This window comes from Mastomys coucha, unplaced genomic scaffold (genome assembly GCF_008632895.1).
Source record: "Mastomys coucha isolate ucsf_1 unplaced genomic scaffold, UCSF_Mcou_1 pScaffold12, whole genome shotgun sequence".
In the NCBI taxonomy this organism is placed as follows: Eukaryota; Metazoa; Chordata; class Mammalia; order Rodentia; family Muridae; genus Mastomys; species Mastomys coucha.
The window spans coordinates 28,785,000-28,803,516 of record NW_022196894.1 but is presented as its reverse complement, the minus strand read 5'-3'; the positions used below and the strand labels follow the sequence as shown (position 1 = coordinate 28,803,516).

At 42.1% G+C, this 18,517-nt stretch overlaps 1 protein-coding gene and 1 non-coding gene across 10 annotated transcripts in view; both read left to right on the top strand.

Annotated features, from left to right (window-relative positions):
• Acap2 (ArfGAP with coiled-coil, ankyrin repeat and PH domains 2) overlaps positions 1–18,517 on the top strand; it is a 113,626-nt gene that overhangs the window by 27,083 nt on the left and 68,026 nt on the right. For all 9 annotated transcript variants that reach the window (XM_031363600.1, XM_031363598.1, XM_031363596.1 and 6 more), the window contains exon 2: positions 17,188–17,245. In XM_031363600.1, coding sequence (XP_031219460.1) covers positions 17,188–17,245 — 58 coding nt within the window. The remainder of the gene's footprint in view (positions 1–17,187; positions 17,246–18,517) is intronic.
• LOC116086638 lies at positions 9,375–9,493 on the top strand. Its single transcript, XR_004117019.1, has one exon. It is a non-coding gene; the product is annotated as a 5S ribosomal RNA (ribosomal RNA).

Below are 18,517 nucleotides of genomic sequence, written 5' to 3'. Positions count from 1 at the left end.
AAAAAAAAAAAAAAAAAAAAAAAAAAAAGAAGGACTTGTAATTCCAGTTGAATATCTAGAAAAGGCCAGTCTACCAAGACAGCAAGCCAAAGGGTACCTTCGTCTTGGGACAGAAGGGGGGGGAGGGAAGAAATCACTGATGGAGCTGGGGGTTCTTTTTAGGGTTATGAGAATGAACTAAAATTAGGTGGTGGTAGATGAATATAAGTTATTGGGTGTCATATTTGAATTATATCTCAGTAAAACTTTTCTGTTTTCTTTTAATTGGAGAAAAATCTCAGTAGACATGGATTGATACAGCAAACAATGGACTAATACAATAGTTAAAAAGAGACAAATGTGAATGACTAATAAACTTAAAAATGCTTCACTTCAGGTATTAAGTAAACAAATGCAAATTAAGTCAACATTGAGATGCCAATCTTTAAAATCTTGCATTTGACAGACATTGAGAAACTGCTGGGTGTGTGATGGTTTGTAGTCCTAGATCATGTTTCCTGCTAATCAGGAGGTGGAGGTGGAAAGTTTTAGGCTAGTCGGAGTGTGCAGACTGTTTCAAAAGAGTAGGACTGTGGTTGTAGGTTTGTTGGTCTCCAAAACACTTGCCTAGCGTGCATGGCTCTGGATTCTCTCCCCAGCACTGATTTTTAAAAAGCCAATCTTGAATGTCAAAAGTTTAAGACCTTAGTATAAGGAGGTGTGTCTATTCTTTTGTAGGTGGCACAAGTGTGAATTGATTCACCAGTCTTGGAGAGGCTGGAAGGGAGGGAGGACACTGTTACTATGTAACAAACTCAGTATCTGTACTTGTTTCGGCAGTTCCACAGCTAGAATGCCCTCAAGGCTGCTTTCACTTAGGTCTGCTGCAGGTTACTACTTACCTTCTCAATTCTGTAGGCCTGCCCTGCACATCACAGTTGAGGGCTGATTCTCACTATAAACCACTTTATAGAAATTTATTTATTATTACTAATAATTAATACTATTAATAACTTATTATTACTATTTTTTGATGGTTTTGAGGATCAAATCCTACTACCTTGCCAGTAGTGGGAAAGTGCTGTTTGAGCAATAGCCCCGCTTGAGCAATAGCCCGGCCTCAGCTTTGTCCCTTTTTCAAGTTGTTTGAAACTATCCTGCCGGGCGGTGGTGGTGCACGCCTTTAATCCCAGCACTTGGGAGGCAGACGCAGGCGGATTTCTGAGTTCGAGGCCAGCCTGGTCTCCAGAGTGAGTTCCAGGACAGCTAGGGCTACACAGAGAAACCCTGTCTCGAAAAACCAAAAAAAAAAAAAAAAAAAAAAAAAAAAAAAAAAAAGAAACTATCCTGAAGATGTATTTTCAGGTAGGCTGAACAACAACCTCAAATGGGTTGAATACAGTTGTCAAATAAAACAAGTGCGGTGACGTGCATCAATTCAGTGTCTGGTGTGTTCTCTGAGGACAAAACACTAAATGGATTTTTTTTGAAAGAACAAGAAAAAAAATGCAAGAAAAAATTGTAATTCTTGCTTTTTGAAGAAAATTCAGCCTATTAGCCCATGAAGCTGGGTTTCGCCCTCCAGTGCTGAGCAAGGCTCTGATCCTGCTCTTATGTAATTCTTCATCTAGTAAGAATTATGGAAATGGAATTTAAAACCGAATTAAATGAGAAAAATTGACGTAGAAATCTGGATAATGTCGGAGCAGATGGAGAGAGCCCTGTGCTGCGTGCAGAATGGGCACTCTTACTGGAAGGATGGCAGAGTGATTGTGAATTACCAAGGGGTAGGCTTCTGGAGAGGACAGTGAGTTCAAAGTGGCCAAATGTAGGGGAGAGTATAGATGGAGGGGCAACCACGAGAAGCCCACGGGCCTTCTGAGTTGTTAACCTGAAGAAAGTGGAAAACAACTGAGGAATGTTAAATTGTAGGCCATCAATGCTTTCTTTTTTCTTCGTTTTTATCTTTTTGGAGACAGTCTGTGTAGCCCAGTCTAGTCTTGAATTCATGATCTTTTCTCCTCAGCCCCTGAAGTGCTGGGGTTATAGGTGTAATGTTATTTGTGCTTGTTAGAGAACATGTTGATTGGGGTTGGCAAGGTGGCTCAGCAGATAGGCCTGAAGGGTCCACCTGGTGGGAGGAGAGAGCTGACTCCACCTTCCTCTGGCTTATACCATGGTCTGTGCTTACACAGAAATAATGTAAAAAAAATAAAATAAAAAAAAAAGAGCATGATCACTGTGTTGTTCTGGAGGGCTAGCTTTTGGGGGACAGGAGAACTTTTCAGAGTGGCAGCTGCAGGTCAGCTGGGGGAAATGATGGTTAGCATCTGAAGTTGGGCAGCACTGATGTGTGTGCACAGTAGAGCAGGTGCCCTGCTGTGCGTGCTTGGGCCAGCACTGTGGAGCAGTTAAGGGTTGTTCAGATTTGTGTCTTGAGCATCTGTAGAAGATGGGCCAGCTTTTAAATTCTGATGCTCTAGGAGAGGGATTTTAGTGCTGCCTTTCTTGCAGATAACTATAATCTCCTTTCACATTTTAAGATAGGTACATGCCAAATCTTTCCTGGAAGAACTGCTTTTGTTGTTGGACGTTTTGGCCTCCACAGTTAAAATAGTGACGGGTGACAAAATTGATAAGTGTTCAGGCTGATCTGTTTCTGTAGTGATTGGAAATCTTTCCTCTCATTTCTTTCCCTCCGAGGTTGGCTTTAAACCCATTCACTGTTGAACTCACAGTCCTGCTTCAGCCTCCTGAGCCCAGGTTGCATTCTGTGCAATCATCTGTTCTCCTGGTGCCCTTTACACTGTTTACCCCTTTCTCAGGACAAGTGGCATCCTGTCAAAGTGTGATACAGTGTAACACATGCCAATGTGACCAAGGCTGTAGAGTGGTGACTTACTGCCTTTAAGGTTGTCATCTTCACTGATAGATTGAGCATCTTTCACATTAACGTTTCCTCTACCTTCCTTCCTAATCCGCTATATGGTATTGTTGCGCTGTGTTTCTGTAGATAGCTACAGTGTACTCATATAAATAAGAAGCAAATAAACCTTTAAAAAATCCTCTCTTCTTAATCTACATTTTTTGTTCACTTTTTATAGCTATTTTATAGATACTATAAGATTTCATCTTTCATGGCTTGAAAAAAATTTTAAATTCTGCTGCATAGGAAACATAATTTTTGCATGTCTTATTTTCTACACAAATTTTTCTTTTATTGTAGAAAGCTGTCAAGTGGGTAGTGTTAAAGCTCCCCATTTGAGACTATTTAAACATCCTGCTGCTGCTGCAGACATCAGCAGATGTTTTCTGACTGCTCCGTAGTCTCGCGAGGAAGAGTGCCTGCCTCACCTTTGCCCACTGAAGACAGGATTTACTTCTTAAATCATGAACTTAGTTTTTTGGCAATTTCTTTTGGGTTTCTGCAAAATTAAGCAAATAGTAAAAAGAAAAAAAATACTGTAGACCTTCTGCCCCAACAGACATATCCTGTACAAGAAGGGTACATTTATTAAAACCTGTGAAACACACCCAAAGTCCGTACCTGCAGTCACATTCACTCATAGGGGTTGGGTACTGTTACGATGGCATGGATCTACCATTGTCAAATCATGCAGAATAGTTTTGCTACTTATACTAAGTGGAAAAATCCTATTTATGTCTCTCCCTGATCTTCTCCCCCAACCTTTGATAGCCACTGGTCCTTTTACTGTGTCCATAATTTTACTTTTTAAAGGAAACATTGTTTAGAATCTGAATGTGTGCATCCTAATTTCTTCCACTTACTACAATGTACCAAAGGTTTCTCCATGTCTTTTGGGGGATGGTCTTGGGTTTGGACCCAGGGCCCTGTATGTACTAGGCAGGCCCTCTCAGCTATATCCTTAGCCCTCCTTGATTTTGTGTTTTGATATATGTCTCTCGCTTACCTACTCATTCTGGTCTTGAACTTGTTCTGTAGCCCAAGCGATATTTGAATTTATGCTCTTGCTGCCTTTGCCACCCAAGTAGTTGTGACTGTGCCGCCAGGCCTGGCTCATGTGTTTTTATGGCTTGGTAGCTTATTTCTTTTTAGTGTGAATCATAGCCCACTGCCTGGGTGGGTATTCTGCACTTTTTCCATTCACCTATTGAAAGACATCATGGCTGCTTCACTGTTTGGCACTTTGAGCAAAGCTGCTAGAGCAACCATTTGATTGTGTGGATGAGTTTTTAACTCCATGGAACATGTTGCAGAGTTGTATGATCTTGCTTGATTTCATTAGACACTGCTAACTGGATTTCAGAGTGTGTGGCCTTTTGTCTTTGCATTGCTTTGAATGAGCTTTGTGTTGCTCCGTGTCCCAGCCCGAATCTGATGCTGCAGTATTCTGGTCTTGATCATTCTCATAGTGTGTAGGAGCACATTGTGGGGTTTGCTGATGGGAGGCTGTTGTGTGTCCCGTACACTTGCCGTCTTAGCAGCATCTTCAGTGAGAGCCCCAGACCTTCTGTTCACTTTAAAATGGGACTTACTTTCTCATTCTTGAGTTTTACCTTCTTTTTATATTTTGGTTAACATTCCTCTATTATTAGTTTTTCTTTTTTTCTCTTTTTGTTGTACTAGGTATTGATTGCAAACCTTGAGCATGCTAGGCAGTTGCTCTACCGCTGAGCTCTATCCCTAGATCAAACAGTCCTTACCAAATAAGTGCTTTGTAAATATTTTCTCCTCTGGCTATGGTTTGTCTTCCTGCACTCTTTTAAATGAATCTTTTAAATGTTCTGTTTTAAATGAAGACAGGCATGTTTATTTGTGACCATAGTTTCTAATAGGCTGATGAGTGTTTTTTACTCAAGAAATCAAGCCTGTGATTGCACATGTAGTTCATACCTGCCTGTAAATCTAGTATTTGGTATACAGAAGCAATGGTTGTTGCTTAGTAGGTAGCCTGTGCTGTAGCAAAGTGATCCACCAGCTCGCCTGACCATGCAGCCATCTCTCTTCATCTTCTTCAGGACTTGCTTTGACCAGTAAGAATAAACCCGGATAATAGTCTTTAAAAGCACATGTACTGGTTTACATTTTTCTCTGTGAATTATGTTAAACACAAAATATTTTATCTTATGGGTCACAAATATTCTTGACTCCAGCAATACAGTTAATATGATTGTATGATATTGAGAAAATTAAATACACACACATATTTATACACATACATACACACATGTATATATAATCTGTGTGTAGTCTAGACTGCCACCCACCCTCACAGGTATGTGTAACCTGTGTGTAGCCTCAGGCTCTCAGTCCTCCAGCCGTCCTTATGTGCTGCCACACCTGGTTTATTCTCATTTTAGTTTCATGGGCTGCCTATAATTCAATCACTATGTTTTCTTGGAAACTTCATTTAAAAACACATACTCTCACTTCACAAGTATAGTTTTGATTCACGAAACTATCAGGCTCTAATAGGTGTTTTCAATATTGAAAGCTGCTTTTTTCTTCCTTGTTTTATCTTTTCATTTTGTATTTTTTTGAGGTAGGGTTTCTGTGTGTAGCTCTAGCTGTCCTGGAACTAACTCTGTAGACCAGGCATGAACTCGGAGATTCGCCTGCCTCTGCCTCCCCAGTGCTGGGATTAAAGGCATGTGCCACCATTCCTGGCAAAGCTGTTTTTAAAATCATTTTAAGACCCACCTGGCCTGAGAGTGGTTCATGCCTTTAATCTTAGCAGGCAGATTGTGTGAGGCCAGCCTGGTCTACATAGTTCCCGGACAACTAGGTCTATATAGAGGAACCCTGTGTTAGCAAGCAACCCCTCAGGTTAATTGTGTTCCTGCTTGTGACTGGGCAGCTTTGTGTGGGGTTGCTTGGCGGCTCCCTCCTCAGCTTTTTCATTTCTGTACCACACACACGCGTGACTTTCTTTTTGTCTTTGTTAATTCCCTTTACCTTTCCTCTCTTAACCTTTCCTTTCTCCAGCTTTTAATATCCTACTTTTTTTTAAATGGAGTTAGCCATATAGCTCAGGATGCTTGCTTGTGATCTTTCTGCCTCAGCACCATCAGGGTGGGTTGCACCATGCCCATCTTAAACTTCTGGCTTTTTTTTTAAAGACTTATTTTATTTATTTTATGTGTATGGGTACACTGTAGCTGTACAGATGGCCATGAGCCATCATGTGTGTGGCTGCTGGGAATTGAACTCAGGACCTCTGCCGGCCCTTCTCACTCTGGCCCGCTCACTCTGATTTAATTCACTATAGCTGTCTTCAGATGCACCAGAAGAGGGCGTCAGATCTCATTATGGGTGATTGTGAGCCACCATGTGGTTGCTGGGATCTGAACTGTGGACCTTCGGAAGAGCAGTCAATGCTCTTACCCGCTGAGCCATCTTGCCAGCCCAAACATCTGGCTTTTAACATCAAGGTGCACCAAGGGCTAGCCTTGATGTGTGGTCTCGAGTCTGTCGGTACCGTCTCTGTGCCTACAGCTCTTCTCTCACATCTCAGTCTTCTACTTCTGGCTTAAGCTCTGGACTCTTTATTTTATCTACCTGCATGCTGTCACCACTTAGATACCTACTAGGTGTTTCTGGATAAATCTAAAACTGAATTCTAGGTCTTCTCTCTCTAAACTTGTGCTGCCCATGGTTTCCTGGTTTTGTTTGGTTGTAACTCTATGCTTTGGTTGGTGTTACCCTTGATTATTCATTACCTGTGTACTTGTGTACACAAGTATGTACTTGAACATTACACCTATGCATCAGGAAATACTTTTAGCCGAACTTGTTGCATTGGGTGCCCAGGATCTGGGAAGTTCTCACCGTGATGGGTACTTGGTTTGGCCATCTTCAGTGGGCGGTGCTTTGGCCTCCAGCTGGCCTCTTTGCTTCCTATTTGGTTTCTTTACACTTTCTAGTAGCAGATTGCTGTTGCCTTGTCTCTGGTTTGGATGGTCATAGCTCGGGGGTCTGTGGAATCCTCCCTGTGGCCTGCATGACTCTCAGCATGATAGGGTCTTCCCTTGGCTTTCTTCAGCCCTTTCTTTCCTTTGTTTCTGTCTGCCCTAGTCATGATGCCTTCATCAGCGCAGTGCCAGGGCTGTCGAGTCAGTTGGTTGTCTAACAGTCCTTCTTGGTGACTTACACTACCTTACCTCAGGCCTTTGGTCAAATGCCACTTTCTTGGCGAGTACTATCTAGGTTAGCCTGTTTAAAATTATAACACAGGCCAGTTTCTTTTGCTCTGTTTGTCCCAGCCCCATCACCTTATAGTGTCTAGTAGGTTGTTTATTAAGTTGTTTACTGTCTGAGTTCCCTTAGGATGTCTGTAGGATGGCAGGATCATTGCTTTACAGATCCAAAGCGGGGTATGCCTGCTGCTGTTCATTGTTCTAGTAGTGGTTCTACCTATCTACTGTTTATTTGCCTACCTACTTACCTACCTACATACCAACCAACCACTCATCTCTGTTAGAGACAGCCTCATCATATAGCGCAGGTTGACCTTGGGCTTTATCTTCTCCTCAGCTCCCAAGTGCTGGGGTAAGGGTAGCAAATGTGTACCGTCACGCCTAATCTTTTTGTTAAAATTTTGGAATTATTTAAGGTAATAGGGATTGAACCTGGGTCTTACTCATGCCAGCATTGATTACACCCCCACTCCAGTTGTAGAGTGTGTGTGTTCACATGTTCCTTTATGTATAGCTTCATATATTGTATGCATGTAGAGGCCATCCGCCTTGTTTTTGAAATACCATCTCTCATAGGCCTAGAGATCACCAAGGCTAGGCTGGCTGACTAGCAAGTCCAGGGATCTACCTGGCTCCTGGCTGGTCAAACGTGCACTCCTTCCCAGGAGCTATCTGGACACTGGAACACACACACACCTCAGTTAATTTAAAAAAGCCTTGGCTAGCTCAAAGGCTGGGCAGTTCTAATTCTCCTCGCTCCTAGCACACATTTCCCTCCTGTAATCCTGGCTTAATGCCCTCTAATTCTATATTTTATCATTGTTGTCCTGACTCCTTCAGGATGGCCCCCTTGTCTGTGCTGCCTAAGATGCTTCTGGGCAGCCCTTCCGGGGGCTGCATTCCCTCTCTCCTACATGTCAGATGACTTTCCTTCTGCAGCTCTAAAGCTGATCTGTCTCCCTCCGAGTTCCTAGCTTGCACAAATCTAAAGGTCCTGTCCTGTCTCCCTCTGCCCTGTAGGGCAATTCTTTATTGCCAGTCAAATCCAGCTGGGGGTGGAGACCCTCTGTGTCTAGGAACGCAGCCTTTTGGGAGCTGAATTGAATTGAGAGAGCATTAGAATCAATCCCTAACATCTACCTGCCTCTGCCTCCTGAGTGTTGAGCTGCGCTTACAAGGTAAACCCCTTACTGACTGAGCTACTTCCCAGCCATCAGCTGTCTTAAACAATTCCACCCTCCCTCTGTGTTTTTGAATGTTCAAAGACTTAAAATGTTTGATTTTAAGTTGAATACATTGAGGGAATCATGGAAGCAATTCTATAGTGGTGGTGATGGAAGAGGAGGAGGCGGCGGCGGGTGACAGCGTACTCCTCCCAGTCAGGCTTCTATGGAGGACCTTGTTTTTTTTTTTTTTTTTAAGGTTTATTTATTATATATGCATATGAGTACACTGTAGCTGTCTTCAGACATACCAGAAGAGGGCATCAGATCGCATCACAGATGGTTGTGAGCCACCATATGGTTGCTGGGAATTGAACTCAGGACCTCTGGAAGAGCAGTCAGTGCTCTTAACCGCTGAGCCATCTTTCTCTAGCCCCTACTGAGGATCATTAAACAAGATTTTAAAAAAGTTTTCTTTTTATTTTCTTGCTAAAAAAATATATATTTTTATTTATGGGTATGAGTGTTTACCTGCATGTATGTATGTGCAGCATGACTGCAGTGCCTATAGAGGCCAGGAGAGAGTGTCAGATCCCCAGAATTGGAATCATAGATGGTTGTGAACCACCTGTTGGGAACTGAACCCTGTTCTTCTGCTAGAGTAAAAGTGCCCTTAAACATTGAACTGTTTCTCCAACCCAAAAGAGATTTTTTTATCATTATATGTATGTGTGTCTGAGTGGGGTCAGTGTACTAGTCCAGTGCCTATGGAGGCCAGAAGAGGGCATCAGATCCCTTGGAGGTGGAGTTGCCGGCACATGGGGACGTTTCATGTGAGTGCTGGGAACCAAGCGTGAAGCTTGGGTCCTTGGCAAGAGCATTATGAGCCAATAAGGCCAGCTTTCCCATCCAGAGCTGTCCCATGTCCCAGCGCTTCATGCTCACTTCTCATTTGTTTGTCTGTCTGTCCTGGAACTTGCTCTGTAGACCAGACTGGCCTCAAACTCACAGAGACCCACCTGCATCTTCCAGTCTTAAAAATGTCACATGATCATCTACAGCCATACCACCCTGAACGTGCCTGATCTCGTCTGATCTCAGAAGCTAAGCAGGGTCGGGCCTGCTTAGTACTTGGATGGGAGACCACCTGGAAATACCGGGTGTTGTAGGCTTTAAAAAAAAAAAAAGGCACATGATCAGATCCAGGCGTCCATGTTCATCCTTGTGTATGGAAAGGGGACTGACTTTTTTGTGTTCATGTCTTGTCTTGTGTTTCTTTCCTTTTGTACTATAGCCAATTTAAGCTTATCCCTGACTAGATTAAATAAATAAGACTCAGACTCTGGTCATTTTATTTGGCTTTGACAATTACAGGGGTGTGGGGTAACCCCTAATCTACTTTTCTGCTGATCTGGCTGCCTGCCCAGCGGTGTACCCCAAATATTGCTGTTTCTCCTGACCACGTGCTCATGGTACATCTCCCCTCATTGTGGCTTCCTCCCCTCCTCTCATTCTCCTGGCTTCTACTCCTGATCTCTTCTCTCCTCCACCCCAGCCAGGTGACTCCAAACCCATCTACCTCTAAGTTCTCCAATAATTGGCTGTCACCAGTTTTATTTAACCAAAAGTTTTAAATTAAGGAACAAGTTTGCACAACAAAAGCTTGTAAACCGGAGAACTTTGGAGTACAGAATTTAGCATTACAATACATAGAAACCAGACAAACCTAAACCCTGAAACCGGAGTTACAGTTGGCTGTGAGCCTCAAGTGGACGTGGGGAACTGAGCAGTATATGATTTTAACCTGAGCCATGGCTTCACAAATTTTACTATCTTAGGTTGCTCACAGTGTGAAATTGCCTTCAAAGCTTGCCTATTAGACTTTTAAATGTGTTATTCTGTGTTCATGTTATAAGTAATGTAAGACTGCAGGCTTTTCATAGGGATACAGTACTGAAAATATGCTACTTCAGTTTCATTAAAAGGTTTTGTCATTCAGCAATTCTCTAAGATGTATTCCAGTTCTTGATTTAGGTATTAATTGATTTTAGGTATTAATATGGGGTTGATTTGTTCCAGGAGGAGCCTAGAAAAGTTGCAGCTGTGATTGTAGAGGCCACCATGTGAGGGGAGAACCCTGAGAGGCTGAGTTTGTACTTCTCTAGCCCTCTGTGGTTTCCAGGGGGTCCTGTGTTCTCATTCACCATTAGCCTGAGAAGGATCATTGGGATCCACTGTGGAAGCAAGAACACCAGTCTCGTGTCAGCCCCAACTCTAGGAGTCTCCCACCTTGCTCCCTTCTTCCTTGGGGTCTGTTCTCTCTGCTGCTTTCTGTTGCTCAGTCAGCCTGACAGACTCATTAGCCATAGGTAGTACCTTCTCTGCCTTTTATAAACCATGATGTTTATAGTGCTCTTATCTGTAAGGCTGTTGATGAACACTCCCAGGAACGATGCAAGCACTGGATTTTAGCTTGGGTAAATTTGATTTTGTCTCTTTATATGGTACCCCAAACCTCGCAATTTTCCTATCAAACCCCACAGCAGTGTTAGTAGTTCTTGGGAGTAGAGTGACCATGTAGAACGTTAATTTGCCTGCGTGCAAGTGTGTCTGCCTGCGTGCCTATGTGGTTTTAAGAGAGAAGAATCTTCCCACGTTTGTTTCCTGGGCTCAGTTGAAGGCAGCTTTACATAGCCTGTGTGTGTATGTGTGTGTGTGCGTGTGTATTGCCTTTAACTCTCCTTTTTCTCTCATTAGAATGGCTTCCCTTCATTTCAAACCCTGAAGGATGTAAGGGATGGGTTAGCAGTTGTCACTGCTGATTATTGATCCCAGTGTAACAGGTGGGCCTTCTCCTCTGCTGCCCTCTCCTGTGGCATGGCGTTAGCTCCCGTGGTAATTATCCTGGCATCTCCCTGCTTGAATTCACTAACTCCCTCAACAGGAAATACAGGCTGTTAGGGGAGGAGGAATACATTCAAATAGCTTTCTGAGCTAGTAGTGAGTCTTATGAGGGAAAAATAAGATGATTTCACACCTGATTACTGTTTCTAGTATTTCTTTAGCTGGTGTCCTATCAATAGAGAATATTCGCCATTGCCATTGCATGTGATACACATGACTGGACATAGCTGCTGTATGCCATGCAGAGGAGATGGCAGGTGTGGCTGTAGAAGTTACACACTCTGGAGAGAGTGGGGTGCTAGGGCCAGAGCTTGTTTGAGTAGTTCTCCGGCCCAGCCTCACATGAAGAGTAGAACAGTCTACATAGTAAACACAAGCTTAGCCTTTGGCCTGCCATTTGTCCTTCTTTCCTTCCTTCCTTCCTTCCTCCCTTCCTTTCTTCTGTCCTTCCTTCCTTCCTCCTGTCCGTCCTTCTTTCCTTCCTTCCTTCCTTCCTTCCTTCCTTCCTTCCTTCCTTCCTTCTTCCCTTCCTTCCTCCCTTCCTTTCTTCTGTCCATCCTTCCTTCCTTCCTTCCTTCCTTCCTTCCTTCCTTCCTTCCTTCTTTCCTTCCTTCCTCCCTTCCTTCCTCCCTTCCTTTCTTCTGTCCTTCCTTCCTTCCTTCCTTCCTTCCTTCCTTTTTTTCTTGTCACCATTTCTCTGTGACAAGGCCCTGGCTGTCCTGGAATTCCCTCTAGACCAGGCTGGCCTCAAAGCCTCAGCTTCTCCAATGCTAGGATTAAGGGTGTACCCCACCCACACACACACTGCTTGTCTGTTTTTATTTTTTTGTGAATTGAGATTTGCAGAGTGAGTGATGTTTGTGTAGTGACCTGGGGTGTGGTCTTACCTGACCGTGCTACCTGTCTTTCAGCCGTGCGCTCTGGCCTGTTGCATGCTTGGTTATGTTCCTTCCAGTCCCCTGTCGTCTCACTGTGGATGATACTGACAGGGGAGAACGGGAGAGACAAAGAGCTTTTTCTTAAGTTATAACCCTTTCTTTTGAAAAATTACTTTTATTTTGGGAGAGTAGCAGGTTATTTTGTAATCTGTATAAAATATATAACTTTTCCTCCTAAGATGTTGTTGTTCAAAAAGCTTTGAAAAATTCTGCCATATTCATATTCTTAAGTTACATGATGTACACAGGAAACTCTGCGGGAGGATGAAGATGTTGGTACAGAAAAGACTTCACATAATTTATATAAGCTGTGTTTGTTTGTTCACTTGTTCGTTTTTAACTAATTCATAAACAGGAGCCTAAAGGAACTCTCCCTTGGGGAAAGCGAATCAGATTTGGGTTTGAGGCTTGTTTAGAATGCTGTTGTAATAGACTGTTGATTTTAAAGCCATATTGCAGGCGCACCCAGCTCCATCCTCTCCTTTTATGGGTGTCAAGACAGAGGCCTGAAGAGCTTCACATATTTTTTAGGGATTCATATTAACTGACAGGAAGAGTGAAAATTTACCCTCACTTTTGCTAGTTTTCCATTGTATTTTGTTTGTTTTCTTCATTTTAGAGTTTCTCCTTAGAGCCTGCAAGTTTGGTTGGTTGCAGTTTGAGGAAATAGGTGTAGCTATAACATTTCTAAGATAATTGGGGAAGGCAGAACTTTTAATTCCATTCATTGTTACTTAAAAAACAAAGCAACAAAGCAACTTCTGTAATTTTCTGGGGATGAACGCCTTCGTTTAAAGCCTTGGCTTGCTTTTGTTCTGATCTCAGAGTGGGTTTTCCTGTGTTTACACAGGTTCTGAGAGGACAACTCTGGGAAGCCAGAGGGTTTTTTAGCACCCTGCTGTCATTCCCATTCCTCTGGCCTGGGTTGGAATCAGGCTTAGGAGACCTTGGCTGTGTACTCAGCACTGGAGTCTATTGCCTCATCGTCTATTGCAAAGTGCCTTTCGCTACAGTTTTGAAAGTATTCAAAATTGGTCACACTTTCTCCAGGAGACCTTGTTATATTATTTTGTAGTTGAAATGGAAGTGTAATAATTTGTTCATATAGCTAGTAAGATATAAAGTCAAGTCATAAAAACTCCATTTCCCTGACCTTCATATAAAGGGCTCACAGAGATTGAACAGAACGGATCTGGACTTTACTAGGTAAAGAAGTAGTCATTCATGATATAAATGATTAAATGAGAGATTTCTTTTAGGAAATAACTTTCCAGGGTTTATGTTCACTGTCATGGGGAACTGTGGCTTGCCGTGGGGACTTTTTGTCACTCTTTCTTGGCCAATAGTCACAGAGTTGGCTGCCTTTGGATCAGTGAGCTGTCCTGGAGCTGGCCATTGTTTTTCCTTTGTAAAGAATAGTCCAGTATTGCTCAAGTTGGAAAAGGCTGTTGAGCTGAGAGAGGAAGTTGGCTAGGGATTATATTTAACCATGACACACACACACACACAGCAGTTCAAGTATAAATGCTTATTCTGTGTTTATATAATTTCTTGGAATAGAACCATTTTATAAAACAAGACCTACACATGTTTTAAATCTATAGATTATATGCATTAATGCACATATGCATTGCAGCTTTTTGTGTGTGATGTTGGGCTCACATCATGAAGTCCTTTACTAGTGAGGTACATCCCAGCCCTGGGTGACATTTTGAATATTTATCGTTACTCTATAACTTGTTAGCAGGTAGTCAGGACTTGGAGTCTCCAGTCTGCTTTTAATTGCTGGGGGACATTTGTGTGCTTATTAGTGATCCTGAATATCTTGTTCCTGTATTTTTTATTGCATAATTGTATGACCTAGTTTGGCTAATCCATTGTAAGGATATTGCCAAAGTATCGGTGGTGGTGCCTTGCCCTAAAAAAAAAAAAAGTAGCCAGGCTGACCTTGAACTTGAGATGCTCCCCAAACTCAGCAACAGCAACATTAAAATGAGAGAGAGAGAGAGAGAGAGAGAGAGAGAGAGAACCAGCCACCAGTAGTCCTTATTACTTTGTTTTGCTTATTTTTATCCTTAGTCTTATATTTTCATTCATCATTAGGCTGAGTGGCCTTTTGATGTACTAACTTTTTTTTTTTTTTTTTTTTTTTTTTTTTTTTTTTTTTTTTTTTTTTTTTTTTTTTTTTTTTAGTTCCTGCTTGGTATGGAGTCCAGGGTTTTTACCTACACTTCCTAGAAAACAATATTCTATTCCTGAGCTACAGACTAAGTTTAATTTTTTTTTTTTTTAAAGTGTGTACTTGACTGGCCAGAGGTAGTGCGCGCCCTTAATCCCAGCACTTGAGGGGCAGAGACAAGCAGATCTCTGAGTTTGAGGCCATCCTGGTCTAAAAAGTGAGTTCTAGGACAGCAGGGATATATAGAGAAACCCTGACTCAGAAAACCAAAACAAACAAACAAAACCCAATGTGTATGATATAGCATGTGTGTATGTGCATGTTTGTTCATGTGTGTGGAAGCATGTGTGTTTGGTCTTGTGTAGGAACATGTGTACATGTGTATTTGGTCATGTGTACTTGTGTGTGTGTGTATGTGCATGCATGTGTTTTGTTCATGTGTCTCCATGCATGTTTGTTAATGTGTGTGTAGGCTGTAGGACAGGTATCCTCCTTGGATCTAGGCTTTCTCCGGCTGGGACTACAAGTGCACACCATCACCCCGCCATTCTCCTGTGGGCCCGAGCAGAAGAGGACAGTGCTTATGCTTACAAAGCCACTGCGTTACCAACTGAGCGTCCCTCACAAGCCCCCGGATTCTTTTTTCTGAACATTAAATTTTAAGCTGTGGAAGAAATGGAGCCTGTAATTTTGGCTTTTGTAACGCTTTGCACTTAGAAAAGTTATATGCTTAGTGATACTGGGAGAGTTGCAGAGGAGTGATCGCTTCATGCAGAGGTTGAAGGAAGGTTGCACAGGTTTGCTTATCATTTTATCCAGTACATGATTGAGCATGGTTCTTTCACACCAGTGAGTAGAAGTGGAAGGAACCAGAGCCCACCTGAGAGTGCAGGGTGCCAGTGTTTGTCTGATGGCAGGGACTGAGTCAGTCCTTACAGCCTCTCCCCCTCCTCTTACATTTTATTTATTCATTTCTATTTTATTTTAATGGTCTTGCTCTATTACCAGCTGATATGGACTCCTGGACCCTTTCTGTGTTCCTGCCTCACTCTCAGTAGCTAGGCTACAGAATACTCTACCAGCACCAGCCTTAACACATCCACTCATTTTATAGATAAAGGTGTAGGATTACCCATTGAAATATTATCGACCATTATATAAAGTCTGTGAATACATGTTTAGTAAACATCAGTGATACAATCAATCTAACATTGCTTATTTTTAAAATAATAATTTGAAAATTTAGCTAAGGTAAACCCTAAAATGTAAAGGAAACCCCCGGAAGTCAGACTAAATGTGCTTGTCCCTTAACTCAGCAGTTCTTGGAGTCTCTTCATGGCTGTGGTTATCTGCACTCTTGTGGCTGGCTCAGACTACCAGAGAAGTGGATGGTGGGAGAGATGTACACCACATCCTTCAGGGTTCAGGGGCATTTGTCATGTAGCTTGAGTGAGTGAGGGGACACATCGTAAAGGAAGCCACTTGTTGAGCAGTTGTCTAAATAAAATGTAACATCATTGAAAAATACTGACACATTGAGGGTTATAAATAGTCAGAATGCAAACCCTTCTTTCTGCAGCCTACTCTCCAATCTCAGTTCTTGTGTGTTATAGTTCAGATTGGTAAATCTGTTTATAGATCATTTTTTATGTGTCACCAAGGTTTTTTTTCCCCTACATAGGTTTGGACCTATTGTGTAATTTCCTTCTCTCTTAGTGTAATAATTTAATCTCATGTACATATTCTCCTGTCAGTAAGACAAACTTCATTTGTGTATTTTTTTTTGAGATGAGGGTGTTGCCTAGGTTGACTTAGAACTCCCAGGCTCAAGGATCCTCCCACCTCTGTGCCCTGAGTGCTAGGTTGCATGCCTTGCAACCTCATCTAGACACTTGCTTTCTTACCTATGGAAAAGACACCATCATATCTATACCATTTTGATGGTTGCACATCTTAGTTTTCAATTACATATCCTTGCAGAGATACACTTATTTGTTCTCAGGTGTGATGTGAGTTTAAATGGCGTATAGGCTAAGGGTGAAGATTATGTTTTCCAGGCTGAGGGAACAGCATGCAGTATGACCAGCACTTGCAGACAGTGGGCAGCTGTCAGTTGGAAGAAGTACCCTGCTTCTGAGGTGTGTTGCCTCCTGTGCTCTTGAAGCATATATAAGATCTCATTGATAATGGCACATGGGTACTGAATAAGTAGGTTAAAAGCTTTAAAAATGTGTGTCCTCAGATGGAGTTGATAAAATATTTATTCAAAGATTATCTAGGAAGCAGAAATAGGAAATAGGGTTTATATCCTGGCTGTCTTTTGTTTAGTCCATGAGAATGGGAGGGTAGTCTCCCATTACTATCCAATTAAAACAAGTTCTGGTTAGTTCTTAAAATAACTATTGGAAAATTGCTAGGACATTAAGTAGGTATAAGAAAATGGTGTGGGGCTGTGGTTGATGCTCTGTGGCACAATGCCTATTTGGTAATTAGCCTGGGGGTGGCAGGATGGCTTGGCATTAAGACCACTTGAGGACCTAGAATCAGTTCCCCACATTATGTCAGGAGGCTCAACTGTCTCAACTCCAGCTCCAGGGATCTGACGCCTGTGGCTTCTGTGGGCACTCATGTGGTTGTGTACGTACCCACCTACATACATGTACATACAAATGGATGCTAAAGTTAGCCTAATCATTTTATGATCATGTGTTATCATCATGTTTACATAAAGGATAACTCTTAACCATTTATATCTGTGTTCTCACTTTGAGTGAAAATCTGTTTTTCTAGAGTAAAGATACCTTTAAAGAAATGAACTAACTTGCTGTCTATCCCATTCTCCTAGGGCCGCTTTGGAAGAGGTAGAAGGAGATGTGGCTGAGCTGGAATTAAAACTCGACAAGGTAAACTTTACATTTAAGTCTGAAGAACATTAACTCTTACTTCCCATAGTGAGCAGTTAGCTCCTGCAGCAGTAGCTGGTTTATTTACTTGGGATCTCTGTGAGGACAGGCGCTGTCATCCTGGCTTGCTTCGTGAGGAAACAAAGGTTGGAGATGTTGCGTAGTTTGCCTGTTGAAAGATGAGTTGTCAAAACTGGTGTCCACGTCTCACTTCAGAACCTCTCAGAGCTTTCTTTGTATTGTTAGAAATTTGTTGCTGTCTTCTTCATCCAAAGGATCTCAGTTTCCTTTCAGATACTTAATGGATTTCATATATAGCCTGGATGACCCTTCTTGTAAATTTTAGTGTGGCTAGGTTCAAATGCAAACAAAATTTAAATTGTTCATTTAATTTTTTTGTTTGTTTGTTTGTTTTGTTTTTTCGAGACAGGGTTTCTCTGTGTAGCCTTGGCTGTCCTGGAATTCATTCTGTAGACCAGGCTGGCTTCAAACTCAGAAATCCACCTGCCTCAGCCTCCCAAGTGCTGGGATTAAAGGCATGTACCACCACCACCCGGCCTTGTTCATTTCATTTTTAAGCTAATTCCAGAAATGCTTGAAGTACTTAGTAGTTACACAGTTAAATTTTATGTAAGAGTAAATGTACATTAGTTTCTATCTCCTCTGTTGGTACATGTTTTTGGGTGTGTGTCCATGAGGCATTGTCTGCTGTATTCCAGACAGAAGCATCAGAGCTAGAAATACATGGCTTTGGACCATCTATTTAGACTTTCCCCTGTAACTGCTGTTTGGTGACATCTGTCCAGATTCCTAGAGACAGGTGTATGCATAGGTTTAACATATTTCTCCTGATAGTGATTTCTTATACTGTACAGTTGAATGGTATTGCTGTGACCTTAGCATACATAGGCATCATCTGGGGATCTTTTGGCAGCATTTTATCAAAATTCTGGAATTCTAGAGACTTTCTTAACCAAAAGGAACTCTATCAGTAGAGAAATTGACAGCATTTAAAATACTGCCCTCTGACCTTTGCTTTTGTCTTTTCTCAAAGATCCATAGTTATTTTCTATGTTTCTCTGGGTTAAGCTCTTGATTCCTTATAAAATAAATGTAGCTGTTCAAGTTCTTAAGCCATTGTCTTTTTGCCTTGGAGTTTAGGGGTACTAGAGAGTAGAACGTGAGGGACACAGGGGATGGAGACCATTGTTGGGGCAGCAGGAAGGACTTGGGGGGGTGCTGCCTTCAGCTCACAGGTTTCCTCACATTGTA